The sequence below is a fragment of the Myzus persicae genome, unplaced genomic scaffold, assembly GCF_001856785.1.
Source record: "Myzus persicae strain clone G006 unplaced genomic scaffold, MPER_G0061.0, whole genome shotgun sequence".
NCBI lineage: Eukaryota > Metazoa > Arthropoda > Insecta > Hemiptera > Aphididae > Myzus > Myzus persicae.
This window is the reverse complement of record NW_019103412.1, coordinates 455061-472438: the sequence shown is the minus strand read 5'-3', so window position 1 is coordinate 472438 and position 17378 is coordinate 455061. Positions and strand designations below refer to the sequence as shown.

At 34.5% G+C, this 17378-nt stretch overlaps 1 protein-coding gene across 3 annotated transcripts in view; it reads left to right on the top strand.

Annotated features, from left to right (window-relative positions):
- The window catches only part of LOC111034444 (unconventional myosin-XV), a 60743-nt gene that overhangs the window by 40047 nt on the left and 3318 nt on the right, over nt 1-17378 (top strand). For all 3 annotated transcript variants that reach the window (XM_022315699.1, XM_022315700.1, XM_022315698.1), the window contains 31 exons: nt 42-198; nt 1223-1356; nt 1424-1597; nt 2971-3131; nt 3309-3720; nt 4076-4141; nt 4718-4843; nt 5326-5570; nt 5671-5775; nt 5974-6104; nt 6699-7048; nt 7613-7757; nt 8269-8465; nt 9231-9308; nt 9388-9480; nt 9589-9837; nt 10106-10448; nt 11167-11347; nt 11472-11745; nt 11859-11996; nt 12160-12288; nt 12387-12490; nt 12601-12772; nt 12965-12995; nt 13125-13204; nt 13301-13368; nt 13447-13717; nt 13783-13987; nt 14468-14811; nt 14900-15055; nt 15143-15347. In XM_022315699.1, coding sequence (XP_022171391.1) covers nt 42-198; nt 1223-1356; nt 1424-1597; nt 2971-3131; nt 3309-3720; nt 4076-4141; nt 4718-4843; nt 5326-5570; nt 5671-5775; nt 5974-6104; nt 6699-7048; nt 7613-7757; nt 8269-8465; nt 9231-9308; nt 9388-9480; nt 9589-9837; nt 10106-10448; nt 11167-11347; nt 11472-11745; nt 11859-11996; nt 12160-12288; nt 12387-12490; nt 12601-12772; nt 12965-12995; nt 13125-13204; nt 13301-13368; nt 13447-13717; nt 13783-13987; nt 14468-14811; nt 14900-15055; nt 15143-15347 — 5524 coding nt within the window. The remainder of the gene's footprint in view (nt 1-41; nt 199-1222; nt 1357-1423; nt 1598-2970; nt 3132-3308; nt 3721-4075; nt 4142-4717; nt 4844-5325; nt 5571-5670; nt 5776-5973; nt 6105-6698; nt 7049-7612; nt 7758-8268; nt 8466-9230; nt 9309-9387; nt 9481-9588; nt 9838-10105; nt 10449-11166; nt 11348-11471; nt 11746-11858; nt 11997-12159; nt 12289-12386; nt 12491-12600; nt 12773-12964; nt 12996-13124; nt 13205-13300; nt 13369-13446; nt 13718-13782; nt 13988-14467; nt 14812-14899; nt 15056-15142; nt 15348-17378) is intronic.

The following is a 17378-nucleotide window of genomic DNA, read 5'->3' as shown; positions in this document are numbered from 1 at the left end:
TGGTAGATTATATTAAATGTTGATTGTGTTTAAATCAACAGGAGGAAATGAAACGAAAAGCCAACTTGGCGAAAGAGAGGGCGAGAGTCAAGGCTCAGAAGGAAGAACAAGAAAGAAATGCTAGGCCACAAGCTGTACCAACTCTCAACACGTTGGATATTCCAGCGGAACTCGCGTTAATATTTAATAAAATTGAAGGTAAACAGTTTTCAGACTTGAAACGACCTGATAATTATTTGAAAATCATGTACATTATATTATTTATTCATATTTATTTAAGTAATTTGTTCATTTATTCAATATGTTACCGTAACGATTCATCGAGAACGGGGTTCACTTCCAATATTTGCATCCACTTTGTTGTTTTTATTCCTCTTCTTTTGTTTTTGTGGTGTATAGATGGTGGTTAGACTTAAATTTCTCGGAATAATTGATTAGTTAAACAGTGATTACTGATTACATTTACAATATTGGTTTTAATCGTTTATAATGTATGTTTTAAATAAGGCTTTTCTGGGTTCTACTCTATTTTTAACCGATTTACTATTGGCATTTTCTCTTAATACTTGTTAGTGGATAAAACATACATATTATGTTATTATAAATGTGCATTCGAATAAATATATTCTTTCCACTATTTGTGTTGTACATATTAATTTGAAATTAAAAGGAATACAAAGTTAGATTTTCATCCGTCGCGTTACTATTATTTTTTTTAATGTATAATATTAATTTTCTTTTAACTTTTATACGTACTTGGAATATCAATTAGATAGGTAACTGCTTTAAAATATAAATTATCATTTACATCTGAGTGGTCTTATCTGTCTCTCTCAATACGTGTATGCTAGTATTTTTTTTTTTAATCTTAAATCCTTTTTAATTAATTTAGAAATACTTTGTAAAGCCTGTGTGCAAAGTTTTTGAAGGTACATTCGGACCGCAATTTATACCACCATACACATACAATGAAATAGTTTCTCTTACACCACCTCTATCATGCTATAAAATCATTTTCCATCCCGTTTTATCTTATCTAAAAATAAAGGTAGGTAAAATTAATTTCCTCCGGCCTAATCCCAGATAAATCCCTAATATCTGAATGGCTTTTATTCCTTTAAAAATAAAAATGTTTGCTGATTGTTATTTTTCCTAGTGTAAATAAAAATAATTTCTTAACAATAAGCGCTTGAAAATGTTTACTAATACTTCCGGATTATAGAATGGCAGCCATTACACAATAAAAGGCAGTTGGTAAAAGTTGTTGGCCCAATCGTTGAAATTCAAGAACAATATGCTCTACCGAATGATATTGATCAACATGCATTTTCGAAGTTCACAAATATTTATTTCAAAGTAATAAACATTTTTTATAATATGTTGGCAGAGAACAATATTTACAATATATAAATTCTTATTTCAGTCTCATGTTTGGGGAATGAAAAAGGAACCCATAAAAACTCCATTTCTCCACAAAAGTAAAGATTCTGATTACATGGATTCGATTGCAATTTTCAAATTAATTCTAAGATTCATGAACGACGTGTCATTATCTCCCAAAAGAGAACAGGCACTTGCAGACTACATCATTCACAAAGTACGTTATTTTTTTTTTATTGAATAACTATTTATTTAATTATATTTATACGTAAAGTGATTAATGATGATTATATTTAAAAACGTACACAATTAATCTGTTGGTTATTGTTGTAAAAACATAATAAGTTATAACCTATACGATCCGTAACATTGCAACAGACCAGACATAAATTTCCTAAATATACACCATTATTTACTGTATATCTTACAACCAATTACGATGTTATTGCCACATCGACTGATTAACATTGCTCATAACTATTTATTTAATAAGAACCTATCGTTGTTGCCTTGTAGGTATTATCAGTACAATATAGTATTATTAAATGTACAGAATTCAAACTCATAATAGCAGCTTTTAAGTTATATTTATTACCTACCTATAAATGGAGTATTGTTCAATATCAAATGAAACGTGACCATAAAAGACCGAACTCTGGATAGGTAATAAAAAAAATTAAATATAAAACCACGGAAAAAACGTAATTCCTGGTAAGAATTATAACATTATTCGTAAACAAAATAATGTTTATATTTTCGAAATTGACGATGATTACGTTACTGTTTACCACCCATTTAACTGAAATATTAACTATTGATTTTATATATATTAGGCTATAACGTGATTGTTATTATTTTTAGCTGTTGATAGTTTCAGAACCAACCTATTTTTATTTTGATGATTATTATTAAATACTAGCCGTACACTTCGTTAACAACTCTATATGAGACTCGATTGTGATAATGCATTGCAGTCAGTATATTACGCCAACCTGTGGGTGGATTGCGGACTCCGCTTGATGCATACTCTATATAAATAATATATTTTATTTTTATTGTGTTTGGGGACACTCTGATGAGCGGTTATAAGTGCAACTAAGCCACCTCCGTAGGCAATGTGCAAAAATTCAATTTCATGCATGCTTATACCTGATCTGCCCCAAGGACCACTGGCAATCAATAAACATCGGTACAGCCGTTTCGGCACTCATAAAGGACAGACAAACAGACGGACATTCATTTTATACTGTTTATTTATAGACTAGATGATGTATTATAAGAGGTACCCTATGGTGTAGTGCTGCTTAGATCCCCAGTCCCCAAGTGTTGGTGAACCTTGTGAGAAGGAGAACTAATAGTTAGTGCCTGAGCCCCGAGTTTAGAACTATCTGCTAAAGTACTGGCCGTGTCCACGGTTGTCCGATTTTGTAGATATCCTTGTTAATCATTATCATTAACCTAGAACAGTGTCAATCATAGACGCTTACTCGATATTTGTCTCAATATATACGTACAGTTATAATCAAAGAACTTAAGTGATTATATTTATATTTTTTGTAATTTATAATCAATGTTCGCACTTTCACCTAGGGTTTGGCCAACGAACGGCTGAGGGATGAAATTCTGTGTCAATTGGTGAACCAAACGTGGCGCAACGACGTCGAAGCAAATAACGAAAGATGCTGGCTGCTGATGGCCAGCTGTCTATCGGCGTTCCCTCCAACTGGACCGCTGTATAAATACTTGTTGAAGTAAATAAAACACACGCTATAAAAATAATAATAATAAAAATCACGAAATCGTAATCCCTCATACGGCAGACGTCCGAAACGCGTCCCAAATGTCAATTCACTATACTTATATTCCAACATAATTGCAAATGGTTGGAAAGGTTTTTTTTGAACATTATTTTTTCTATTTCCCTACAGGTACGTTTCCGATCACGGTTACGACGGATACAAAAGCGTGTGTCAGAGAAAGCTGCTGTCAGGGCACACTTGCACGCCGCCGGCCCGGTCCTCGGCTCCATGTCTACTGGAATGGCGGGCTAACCGGAAGCGGTTCAACACGGCACTGGAATTCGCAATGCCCGACGGCGAGACGATGACAGCAGGCGTTGAATCATGGACGCGGTGTCACGCGGTTGCTTCCGCCCTGCTGGCTGAGAGGGGCATCGCCGAGTGCAACGGATGGACGGTGGCGCTGGACAACGACCAGCGAAACGGGTTCGATTACGTGTTTGATTCCATATCCGAAGTGGAAACGCCGCCTGGATATCCGGTTGGCAGACAGCCGCCCCACTCACCGCAACCGTCGTCGTCGATGACTCCTGTTTCGAAGGTATCGTGTACAATCACTGCGTGTTTCAGACCTTCCGTTTAAATACTCGCACGTGTTATCTATTTATATTATCTGATTATTTTTTACCTTTAACATAACAGCCTTAAAATGAACTTTCTGTTCCTTTGTATACATCTATCCACATCACCATCGGTTACCTTGTTACTCATAAGTATCTTTTTCCCACCGGGTCCTTTTCGATCCCATCTTTCTCCGTGCATCATATCCCGAATGCAGTATACAATTTCTTTTAATACTTTTTTTATTGTGTCGAACCGTTGAAAAATCAATAATATACGCACATGCACTTATTTCCATGCACGTTCTAAAATCGTTTTTTTTTTTATTCCAACAGGTGGAACCCGTGTCCGTGAACCGCAGACCGACGGTGCCGCCACCCCAACCGCCAGTGGTGAAACCGGTAAGTCAAAAAGTTTGTATTACGACGTTTGATTGTTGATTACCACGGTGTGACGTAAAACTAGTTCGATATTTCTCAATGTTATTATATTATACTATTTGGTAATACCGTTTACTAAGACATAATATTTTAGATTTTATAAGACGAGAGATGACGATGTTCGGTTAATTACGTCCGTCGTAGAAATAAATGCGTAAATCGTAAAATATTTTCTGTTCTAATTTTTTGTTGGCCCATCTGTACGTTATATATGTACAAGTATTATATTATGAATAGATGAATGATGTTCCAAAGAAACGTCTAATAGTATTTAATGTCATTATATAATGAACTTAATAATCATTCTTAAATTTCGGTATGTCAAGGCTTTGTGTGTATAATATGCGTACGTTTTATTCATGACATGGGAGTTGAGTTAATGGCAGTCAACAACTAAGAAATGTACTAATGATTATTGTTATTATTAAAGTTTAAAGACGTGATACACGTGTTTTACTCGTTGTGTGCTTTATATCGAAAAGTATATCTTTTTAGACTATATGTATCTTTGGTTTAATTCAAATGTATAATATTTAGCAAAAAGTAAGATCAGTGTCTCGAGATCATAGCGCAGAGAACGGTCTTTCACGGCAATCGGCTTTAAACGACAGATACTTTGAGAAGACTAGTCGATCCAGAAGTCTCGACAATTTAATAACACCGGTGAGTAATAAACCAAAATATCATCAATGCTAGTCTGGGCTTAAACAATTTAAAAAGTTAAAGTTAAGTTTATTTTAACTTTTTAATTTAACTGATTTGTATAGATATAAACTTATTAATAAATAAAGAGTTACTTTTAATCAAATCCAAGTTACGATAATTTATAAATAATTAAATAATAAATATAATACAATTATTATTGATGATGCATATTGCATAAACATTTACTTTTTATCAATTCAAACCATATTACTGGCTATTTATTTATGTTTAAAAAAAATTATAAATAACTTAAATTAAGTTAATAAAGTTAATTGTAAGTTTCCATAAACTTTAAACTTTACTGAGCTTAAAAAAATTAGGATAACTATCAACTTTAAACTTTTAAAAATGTTTTATGTCAACTTAAACTCTTCTTATGTCTACTTTATATGTAAGACAGGAACGGAACATTGTGAAACTTAAAAACATATTTACTACAGGTACCCCAAACTGCGATTGCTCCAAAAAAACTAGACTCATTGGGTTTATCGCATAGCAAGCTCAACGAGAGATACATGTCAATGGAGCGTATACAAGAAACCGAAAAAGACACAGACAGTGAGGATGAGAACGATGACGACGACGATGAGGACGACGACGATGATGATGACGACATCGCCAAGTCTGTCGATGACGATAATTTAGAGTCAGTCAGCCAAAGGGGTGAAACGAGAAACTATAACGGGTATTTTCATCGTTTATAATATGTCTCATTTGAGTTTAATCAATACAATTATAATTAGCATTTATCGAAATTAAACGCTATATTTTTGAAAACATTACAGTGCATCATCAGATGTGATGTCCCATAGTCAAATCGATTTCGACTATCCAGATATAAATGCCAGAAGTGAAGACGACAAAGGCTCATACATAAAGGGCCATCCCAGGTAAAAACAAATTACATTATATGACTCATAGTAGTGTGAAATGTTATTTTATAAACATATAGGTAACTATTATGGTCGGGGTAATGATTATAAAATAACAAACATGCTTGGATTGGATTACACAGTATAAACCTAATATTAAAATAACATTAATAGTATAATCGATAAAATAATAAAAACAACTGTTATTTTTCATAGATTTATCAAATCGCAGTATGCGGGTAAACGTGGTTCGCATTCTATTAAATCGCAAATGGATAACAAACATTCTGATAAGTCTGAGGCGAGAAGCTGTGCCATGTCTGATACGAGCGAAGCTCCGTCTTTAGGTAACCATAAGATTTACTATTATGTTGTATATTACAGTCATTAAAATCAGTCCACCTGACAATGCAATGTGAACACAAAAATAATTATTATTACGGGTTGGCTAGCGAGATTTTAGCAAAACAAAAACAAAATGATACTTAATAATCAAACTAAAACGAATTAGTTCAGCAAAGAGAAAAAAATAAGTATCTAATTGACAATTATTTTTGCGCGTCTTAAGTTTTCCTAAACAAACGAATCCAGTTATATTAGAAATGTATTCAACTTTTTGGCTAACAATATTCCCACAGCCATGTGAATGGTAAACAGACAGTGGTTGCGGGTATTTTAACCTTGCGTTACACATATATGTGTATGGAAATCTAGTACCTACTACCTATACGTGGTGCACAGGTATTATTATTATTATTACAGTTGCATTAAATAAGACGTGTTATTTCTAAAGACGCACTGCACCACACCGTCGTTCCATGGCGATTTTCTACTTTTCGATTTCGACACTAATTTACAGCCTTCCACTTCGTTTTTCCCTTCTCGTCATAACTATAATAATATATTATTACTAAATAATGTCGATTACTGTTTCTGATCAGCATCGCACGTAAGACGGGTACGCGTGCCGTCGCAGGCGTCGGACGTGGATCAATTCCTCGACGATCTGTTCAATCCAGTTCTGGACCAGCTGTCTGACGCCAGATCTCTAGCCGCGTCCATCAAAGGTTCGTCGAAGAGCAAGTCCGTGGAAGACTGTGAGTCTTTGGACTCTCGAGACTTTGCCAAGAGGATAAAGGGTGGTGGAGGGCGGTCGAACGCAAATAGCCGGGCGTCGGGTTTTGATGAGAGTCCGTCGCAAGATGGAGAATTTGATCCGTCGTCGTTAGACATCTCTATGTTCGCCAGAACCGTGAAGGGTGGCGGTAGGGGTGTCGCTTCCCAGCAACAGGTATGTGTTACGATATATTGTAATGTTCTAACGATGGAGAAAAATAACGAGGTGGGCGTTTGCACCCTATTTCACGTACGGTTGACACAGAAAAACAGTGTTTCCTTAGACGTAATCTGTGGCGTTGCCACCTTGACATTTTATTGCAGGTTAAAATATATCGATTTTTCCCACTGTTTTGAGATTTGATTCATTGAATATTACAACACTTTATTTTTTATTTTTTTGTCAATACCTATGCTTGAGCTTGAATTATCTGAGTTCGTTTTTTATAATTATTAATTACTATAATATGTCATTAAAATAGTATAATCTATAGACTATTTGAGAATAGTAGAAGGGTGTCACCTGCTACCCTACTATATTTTTAGACTCAATAAGTAAAAAATATGAACTATATTATCATAAAAAAAAAAATTAATTTCGAGTTACTCCCTGTTTTCCACCCTGTACATTCATATCTAGTGTTGTATTCTATTGTGTTATTACGAGTGTGTCTTTATTGAAAACTGCATGTAGTATTTATTTTCTAAATATTTATCTTGTACTTTTATGATTCCGCAGAATGGTTCCGGACAGCCCGGAAACGCTTCGTTCGGCATGTCACCACTGATAGGCTCGCCACCGGTGTTGCCCTCCATCCTTTCGCCACCGTCGTTACTCATGCCCCCCATGAACTCACAGAACATGTTCAACACTCCGAACGGCGGTTAGTCTGACGCATTGTTTGCGTTTGGTTTTTTTTTTATTTTTAAATGTTAACAACGACAGCTCGAAATACGCAAAACGATACCATTATTATTATTATTATTATTATTATCATTATTAATGCGGTCGCACAAGACGAAAACAATAGCCTGAGAGAGTTCACATGCAGACGACGGACGCCACGATGCGTGCGCTCCAAATAAATTTCTCCTGCAGTCCCGTTTCCTGCTGGCCACGCACCGCCGACGTCATTCGACGGATCGGCGCGCAACGCCGTCAACGCGTCGCGTTAATGATAAACAATAATAACACAATCGAATAATAATAACATATTATCGAATCCCATACGTTACAACGATAATAATAACAATAATAATAATTGTATTATTTTGCGATATTTTTCGCGTTTGTAACGATTGTTAACAGTTTTTTTTTACGTTTCGTTTTCACGCCCATTGTTTTCTAATAATAATAATATAACGATAATATGGGATTCGATTTTACCATCGCAGGTCTTAGCGTACCGGCGAACGCGTCCAACACCACCAGCAACGGATCGTCGGGCGACAGCATGCTCGCGTACCAGACGAACCTGCACCAAGCGTTTTTGCAATCCGCCATGGCACAAAACATCCAAATCCAACAGCAAATACTCGCGCAGAACCAGGCTCTCCATCAGTTACTACAACAGCAACAGCTTCTACCACCCGTAAGTTTTTCGTTTGAAAATATAATTGGATGTTACTTGTATATGATTCGGAAGTGCAGTGTTACATAAGACAGCGAGTCGTACCTACCAGACAATCGTCATTTTTACGACATTTTTTTATCGTTGTATTCTACCCTAATATATTTTTACTTTATTAAGTCTTATTAATAAGACGGAATGGAAAATAGCTTAAAATAGCAACCTTATATATACCACTCGTCGGTACATTTGAAAGTACTCAATAATCAAAATGTTATTTCTACGATGGTAAAAACACTGTAATAACACAAATAGTATACTCTTATCAGAGTTATTATCTACTTTGCATTATGAGTTTAAACATAAAACAAAATATATTAATGATATAAAACGGTTATAAATCAGGTAAAACAGTAATTCAATCATCTGTATGGTTATGATTAATACACACGTTTATATTATTTAAATAAGAGTATATTAAAAATTATGCTATGGTAGGTACTAAATAAAACGTTATAAATAATTTTAAAACAATAATTTAGTTTGTGGTTTTTCCGGTGTTTTAGCTTCAGCTGAACACTAAAAGACTGGAAGTAATAAACATTGAAAATTTGCATACGAATAGTACTGTTTTTATTTATTTTATTGTCTTGAATGAATGGTTATAATAATATTTAATTACACAATCAAGTGATTTTAACGTCAACGCATTGCCAGTAAACACAATAGTAACAATTCCCTAATTATTTATTAAAATACTAACGAAAAATATTCATTGTAATGTAGGCTGGTCCTGAAAATACATCAGGAGTCTGGAACAATTCACCTCCTAAACATAAGTCTACGCCCACTAATAAGTCTCAAGTGAGTATTCAATTATAGTCTATTACCTATGTTATATTTAAACAAATAACATTTATTATTTTTGTTTAACTCATTTTAGGGACTTAGATCAGGATCGCCACATTCAACGTTTACAAATGTTTTGAGTGAATTAAAGAGCAGAAAATCATCCATGGATTCTAACGTTGGAAAGGTAATAACATTTATAACAAACTGTGTTAGGCTAACACATTTATTCTAATGTTTTGATATTATATATTATTGCATGTGATTAATTTTTTTATGCATTTGAACCGTACAGAGTTCTGTGCCTCCACCGCCTCCTATGCCGCCACCACCAGACTTATGCGATCCTAGCGAAGTAAGGCCTTTCATGGATCCGTATGGCCGAGCGAAGACGGTGCGCATTGGTAAATGGAGATGGCCACCGCCAAGTGATGGTACTAGCAATGGTGTGCCCGGTGACATGAACGGGTTTCCGTCACACCAAAGTTTTTTGCAGTTCAAAATGTCTAAACAACAACAAAACCAAAGACACAAGCAATCACAAGTGAGTTTAGATATTGTCATAATGTCCAGATTGAATTTAATTTTGAAAAAATAATATTATACACTCAGGTAAATTACTTATTACTATCTTTCGACAAGTGTCCTTACTTTACAAAGTTCAAAATACATTCGATTCAATTACCATTAATTCAAAAATCAAATATATTATTATAATGAAACATCAATAATAATTCACCTCGGTTATTTCAAAGTCGAGAAATACTGATCTAAATATTATAATCTCACGTTATACCACATTATGTGTTTAGGACTCAAGTCAAGATGGAGAACTGAACGGAGTCGAATGGGAAGAGTACGAGATACAACAGTCCGAAGCAATGAAACTACCGTCACCTAAAGAGCAAACAGAAGTGCACAAATCGTCGTATAAATCATTGGAAGTTGGAGCATTGAGACCTAGTCCGGGCAGTGTGGGCAAACTAAGGATAAGCAACGAAATGAAGCACAAGCTGGAAATGGTCACAGCTAACCATAGTCTGCGATCGACGACCAGCAAGCCCAGACCGCAAGCCATGAACAACATGCCAACGCCTCTGCCAACAGCCGGTAAACTAGACACTGATAGAAGACTGCTGTTGCAACAACAACTAGGTAAGACTTGTTGAAATATTGAAATTCTCTATGCACCGTAATCAGGGCCGTCTTCAGGAGGAAGTGGGGATCTGGGCAACGCATTTCAAAAAACGAGACTATGTAAATTGGTTTCAAAAATTATATTATTTCAAGCATTCAAAACTAAATGTTTCGAATAAACATAACGAATTAATTTATTAGAAATAAAGTATCTATAACCATAGCATTATGTCATACGTTAAGAACTTTCGCGGTAAAGCATACTTTAATTATAGGATAAATATAATGAAAAAAGGCATTGAAAAAAGCCAAGTGATACAATAAACCCTAGAGATTTGTTTTGTTCCACGCACAACTTATAGCGTTAATTTGGTTTTTGGAGGTATTATATGGTATTATCCAAACTGTCTTCTATTACTATACTGGTGTTAAATAAAAATCAAATGCTACTACACTATATTGTTTTCTGCTTCTCCCAGATTATTGTCAGTTATTTTTAAGTTCATGAATTTTAAAACAGTTGATATGAATTGTAAAAAGTAGGTAGTTGAAAGACACATTCTCTGTAAATAGAAGTGTATGTTAGACTTTTCAGTCGGAAGTAAGGATGGTCGTAGCTATATATTTAAAAAAAAAAAATAAACATAGGTATGTTTAAAGTTAAAGAAACTGGCAAATGTAACTTGCAAATAGAATAGTCTTTTATTCTTTCGTGTAACGACCATATTATTTTTAGCCGGGAGATGGGGTAGTGTTGACAGTGTTGATTCTCAAAGCGTAGTCAAAGAGGACGCTTCGGACGTGCAACCGAACAATGTCATACGTAATCAAGTGGAACGCATTGAGAGTTCCGGCTGGAGGTTGCCACCACCGCCAATCACCCCATCAAGATCCAACAGCTTTTACAATCAAAACATGTGAGTCGCAATCGATAATATTATTATAATAACATGGTCTACATTTCGATCGTTCGCTTAACCGTACACTTAATAATAATACACTGCAGATGTAATTTTATCACTTGAAAACCATTTTCATTAGGAAAAAGAACAGCATAGGTCCTCCGGCTCCCATACAGCCCGTGACGCGCGAATACGATCAGAACAATATGTTCCGAAATGCAGTGCCAAACAACTACACCGCCGAACCACAGCACGAGGTCGAGAAAGGCCCTGAGTTCAACGGTCGTCCCGAAGCTAGAATACAATCGCCCACCCAAAACGAAGACGGGCAGTCTACGAAACTGCTGCAAACGCAGGCCAACTCCTATTTTACTTACAACCGAGTACCATGGAAGTTAAACATTAGGAAGGAAGTAAGTAATGCCGTCCACCATGTGTGACATGAGTTAGGGGCCCCTCTAAGTGATAACTATGAGTATAATTATTTTATTATATTAACGATTTTGTTTTCTATTGTTTTCTTCAGGTTTTTACCCCCAAAGAATCGATGTCTAGTCCGTTGGTTTTGCATTTGATATTCTGTCAAATAGTCAGCGATATGTTTAACAAATTCCATTCGGTACACGCCAGAATATCCGCCGACGAACGCGAAGAGATGTTAGACGTACGTATATTATGTATATAAAAAATAAATTGATCTAATTAAAACGGTAATATTATTGTCGACCGTTTAAAATGAAAAGAAACAACCACATAAGATTGTCTTGATTAGATAGTTATCGTTATTTATTAATTAATTTATGACCGAACAAAAAAAAAATGTTTAGTTACTGGATCGTTTTGGAGTGACGGCTAGCAACATGCAAACTGGTCATCACAAAGCCAGCACCAAACGCTCCATCGTCGAGCTGGCTCGTCAGTGGCCATTGTATTTTTCACGTATATTTCCAGTATCGGTATGTTTAATATTTTGCGTTATATTAACTGTCATAACTCATGATCATTGAACAATGTAGTGATATTAAAGATCTTGCTTGTAATAATGTTATTGCAGTGTGGTTATCAGCACAGAGAAGTCGAATATATAGCCATTGCTCACGGTGGCCTTCATTTACTGCGCAAAGAAGAAAACCAATTTCAAATCATGCAAACACTAACGTAAGTGTAAACTCTGGTCATGTTTAAACAATTTCAATATCTATCAAATGTATATGTAATAGAATAATCGAATAAGTATAATTAATACGTCGGATTTTGGGTCTTATCAGGTTTGAAGACATTGCCGATGTCTCGATGGGTAAAGCTGGAGGCTCTGTTCAGCTCACAATAATGTCGGGTGAAACAATACCGTTCCATTCTAATAGATCCAGACAAATACACTCGATGATGAGCTCATTCTGGAAAGACGCTGCACCACTTGGTCGACTTCCCCGTCAAGTGGTAAGAGAAGTAGAATATTTTTAATTAATTAGTTCACAAGCTCAAAACTGTGCAGCATACACGGTACACATAGATTTGAATGAAATCTCCACAGCAAGAGAAATTATGTGTATTGTGTATCACTTTTTCTTCTCCTATATTATTTTGTTTTTATTTAAATAAATTAAATATTATACATTTTAACAATTTTAGGATGAAAAGTTCCGTGCTGCCGAACACAAGGGTGAATAAATACAATTTTACTTCATTGTAGTCACTTGTAATAAGCTATATAAATATTTTATAAGCTTATATGATATAGGTAGGTTATAATATTGTAACATAACATAAATATTTTTATTATTGTTTTTAGGGTGGCAACAAACCAACACGAAGTATTCCAAACCAACTTCACCGTATAAACAACATGAGTCACCACCGCCTATCCACTTTGTATGAACAAATTATCTGTTTACAAAAAAAATAAAAATATTCTGATAATTTTCACTAATGTTTGCTTTTAAATGTTTTTAATTTTTTTGCCTTCAGGCTGCAGATGACGGTAAACATTCGCTACTCCAATTCGCAATGTACAATTTCAGACATAGTTCGGAGAAGTAATTCAAATAATTTATCCAATATTATTTTACAAAAATATACTCAATTTTTTTTTTGTTTGTTTGATGTGTCTCTAGGTTTGACATGCTGAAATCTGCGAATGGTGAAATAAACGGTTCGTTAAAAGTCATACAAAACTCCAAGAAGAAGAGTGATGATTGGACGTGGAAAGAACAACTGGAGATGGTAAAATACACAAACGTCCCGATTCCCGAATCTCTGTTAAAATTGGACCCAGAGTTAGACGCACTAGCTATCGAATGTTTCGAGTGCGTTATGAGGTACATGGGCGATTTGCCTACAACCCCCGAGTTTACAGAAGTCAAATGCGTTTATACCATTCTCATGGTAATATTTCGGATACCGGGGAATATAAACTTTATAAATAATACAACATTTTTGTGTGTGTTTAGCATTGTCATAAATTCGAAAGCTTGAGAGACGAAGTCTACTGTCAGCTAATGAAGCAAACGACCAACAACAAGACGGAGACGTGCCAACGAGGATGGCGTTTGCTCAGCATTGTCGCTGCGTACTTTACGTGCTCTGAAAACCTGCGACCTTTCTTACTCAAGTATTTGGAAACGGCTGCTTACGACAAGAGGAGAGCTTTCCACGGTAATAAGTAATAACTAATAACGTAAGATGTTTTGTCATGTGTCCGCATATATGACGTATAACAATCGTCTAACAACCTGGTTCATGAAAGACCTCAAAAAAGAAGAAATTATATTTAATTACAAGTTAAAGTTTGATATTTCACCAATAAAAGTTGTCAGACAGACAAATTCAGTTATTATATTTTATCTAAGATTTTAACTACTGTCAGCACGTTGGATGAAATATCTGGGAGGGCTATGGGACATTTTTTTTGTCTTAAGCAGTTTTTGTATTTGACTTTGTTTGGAAATTGTCTTATAAAATTAACACGTTAGGTACAAAACTACAAACAACTCATTAATATTTAATTATAACAATTTAATTTAATTATCCGTCTTAGCTCATTTACGGCCAATGATATGTTTAGCTGTACCTACATAGTACATATTATGTTGAACAACTGTGCATTTTGATAAGAAGTGGCTTTTTTTTATCCAGGCACCGCAAACGTATGCCTGCAGAACTTGCGGAAGACTTTGAGATACGGTGGCCGGAAAAACGTGCCCAGCGTTGAGGAGGTGACCGCCGTGTCGGCCGGTCGTAACTCCAAGAGACAGATGTACCGGTTACCGGGTGGCAGCGAGACCGTGGTCAACACGAAGTCCACAACCGTGGTAGCCGACGTAATCGCCGGCATGTGTTCGTTGATCAACGTCAACGACCCGTTGGAAATGGAGGAATTCTCGCTGTACTGTATCGTTGAGGGCGATGCGTTCACGATGCCGTTGGCCGCGGACGAGTATATACTGGACGTTACTACTGAGCTTCACAAAAATCAACAGGTAACAATCACGTGGACCGCGAGCTTGAGTCGAATAAACTCCATTCCTAACCGCTAAACGTATTATTGTTTTTTTTTTTGACGTTTAGGTGTTTTACTTGATATTCTGCCGGTCCGTTTGGTATTTCCCGCTGCGACTGGACAGTCAACTATACGTCCAAGTGCTGTTCAACCAAATTGCACCAGACTACTTGGAAGGCCTACTGTTGGTTTTGCCCTTTGGCCAGTTACCACAAGATTTATTGGTGGGTTGGCGTCATAATTAATTCATTTAATAATATAGTTTGTTTCTCCATACCGGAATAACGTGGAATTTTGGTTTTTTTTTACAGTACGAAGTGTGTAGATTAGCTGCTCTGCTACATAGAGCAGCTGACATGGTTCAGCCACCGACGTTAAAAGAAACAAAATTCCTTTTGCCCAAACCAGCACTCATGCAAAATGAAGTGAATCCTCAGCAACTGGTGCAAATGGTTCAAAACAATTGGCCGCAAATTGAAACTCTACATAGTGTGGAAGCCAAAGCTCAATTTTTAGGTAAGTACTCAGTAGTTATTGAATTCAGAAATAGTTGTAGCGGAATCGCAGATTTACTAGCCAAAATTAAAATCTATTGTACTGTCATGTTAATAGTTTATAAATTGCAATGTACATGCAGCACACACATGAATAATATTATTTCATTGGTTTTTACCCTATTATATAATCATACATATTATGGGTAACATCAAATGGTTTTAACTACTATATATTTCTATATTTCTAAACTTTTAAGAATTTTCACCAAATTGTGTAGATTAAAATGATGTGAATTTCAATCACATCGATAAATATTTCAAAGCAATAAATAATGTAGTAAATTATTTGTAAATTCAAACCGTTAATAATGACATGATTTACATTTATAATAATTTGATTTTCCTTTTCCTTTGATCAAAAGTTTATTATGTGACACAACATATTATATGATCTGTAACTTAAGACACATTTCCTTCCAAATTTAAAATAATTTATTTTAAATAGATGTATACTTTATATAAAGCATAATATTATACCTAACATATTAACATATTATGTTAATATTCTGATAAGAATAAATGCATATGTAATATGAGATATAGGTTTCTGTTACGCTTTTAATAAATATGTTTTTTTTTTGTAACTTAGTTTACATAAATTCATTTTCTGTACTTATCCATGTCAACAATAAAATATTTAGGTAAGGTTATGTTAGGTTACTCTTATGGAGTACTGTAGACATTACTGTTTATACTTAATATTAATCGCCAAGCCATAGCTAATTTATGTCAAAGCTCGGTGAGTTTTATTGTGATTACACGACACTCAACTGTGTTTTTATGATTCCAATACTGCAGAAACTAACACAGCCAACTCATTATTCTTATGCAAGTCAATCATCATACACCTGTAATAAATATTGCACTTTTTAGTTTCTATATCTCGTTTTGAACTTTTTGACGTTATGTCAGTGTGTCTCTGTTTCAATCTTGAGAACATTTTTAGTCAGTTAATAAACAATTACCAATGGTCTATTGCCCTGAATGGCAAACATATTGGGTAGGTACATGTTTGTTGGGGATATTGTTCAGTGTCACTTCGCATTATTTTTTGGGAAGTTACCTATATGCTATAGGCAACATATATGATGGTACAGAGGTGGCTAGATATTGAAATGTCAAACATTTTAAAACTAAATATAGACAAATATTTTATTTTAACTTAGCTTTCACTAAAACTACATTATTGAATGAAATATATAGTTTGCTGGATAGTTGGGAAAAATCGATAATTTCGTGTTTTTGAATGTGTATTATATTATGTTCTTGCCTTGTTTGCGAACATTTCTATTTTATATTCCATCACCGTCGCGTTGAGAACCGTGGAGAATAAATATTATATTTCTTCTTATGTTTGTTTAACTTGTGAACCAACGTTGAACATAATATTTATTGCCATATTAATATTAATATACTTAGGTATCATCTTTATTTCATATTCTTAAAACTCATAATCTAACTAAAATGAGTAATATCACAAAAATATGTCTATTATAAAAATACGAATAAATTTGCTGAATTAAAGTTTTCGTCACACAAGGGGCTTATATTACTGTAGGTCTAGGATTTATATATGTTAGCGGCAATGTGTATAATATATTTAATATATAAAATGCCTAGGAATTCTATATAATATCTGGTGGTTTTTAAAAAAGTGTATAGTAAATTTTTTTTTACACACATTTCCTAAATATTTTGTATAATAACTAGACATTTCATAAAATGACAAACAACAAATTGGCAATCTGTAGAATAGTGATATAATCCAAATAAATAGATTTCCTTCTATCATAATTAAGACAATTATTAATTTTATTAGCGCACAAAAAAATATTTATTACAAAGTAGGTATCATTAATATTACAGAATATAATGCATAAAAATGAAAAAATAAGAATTTGTAAATTGTATGGGTAGTACTAACATGCAGTTATTAATTATTATTACTATTATATTGTTCTATAAAATACAAAAATCTATGTAGAACGTA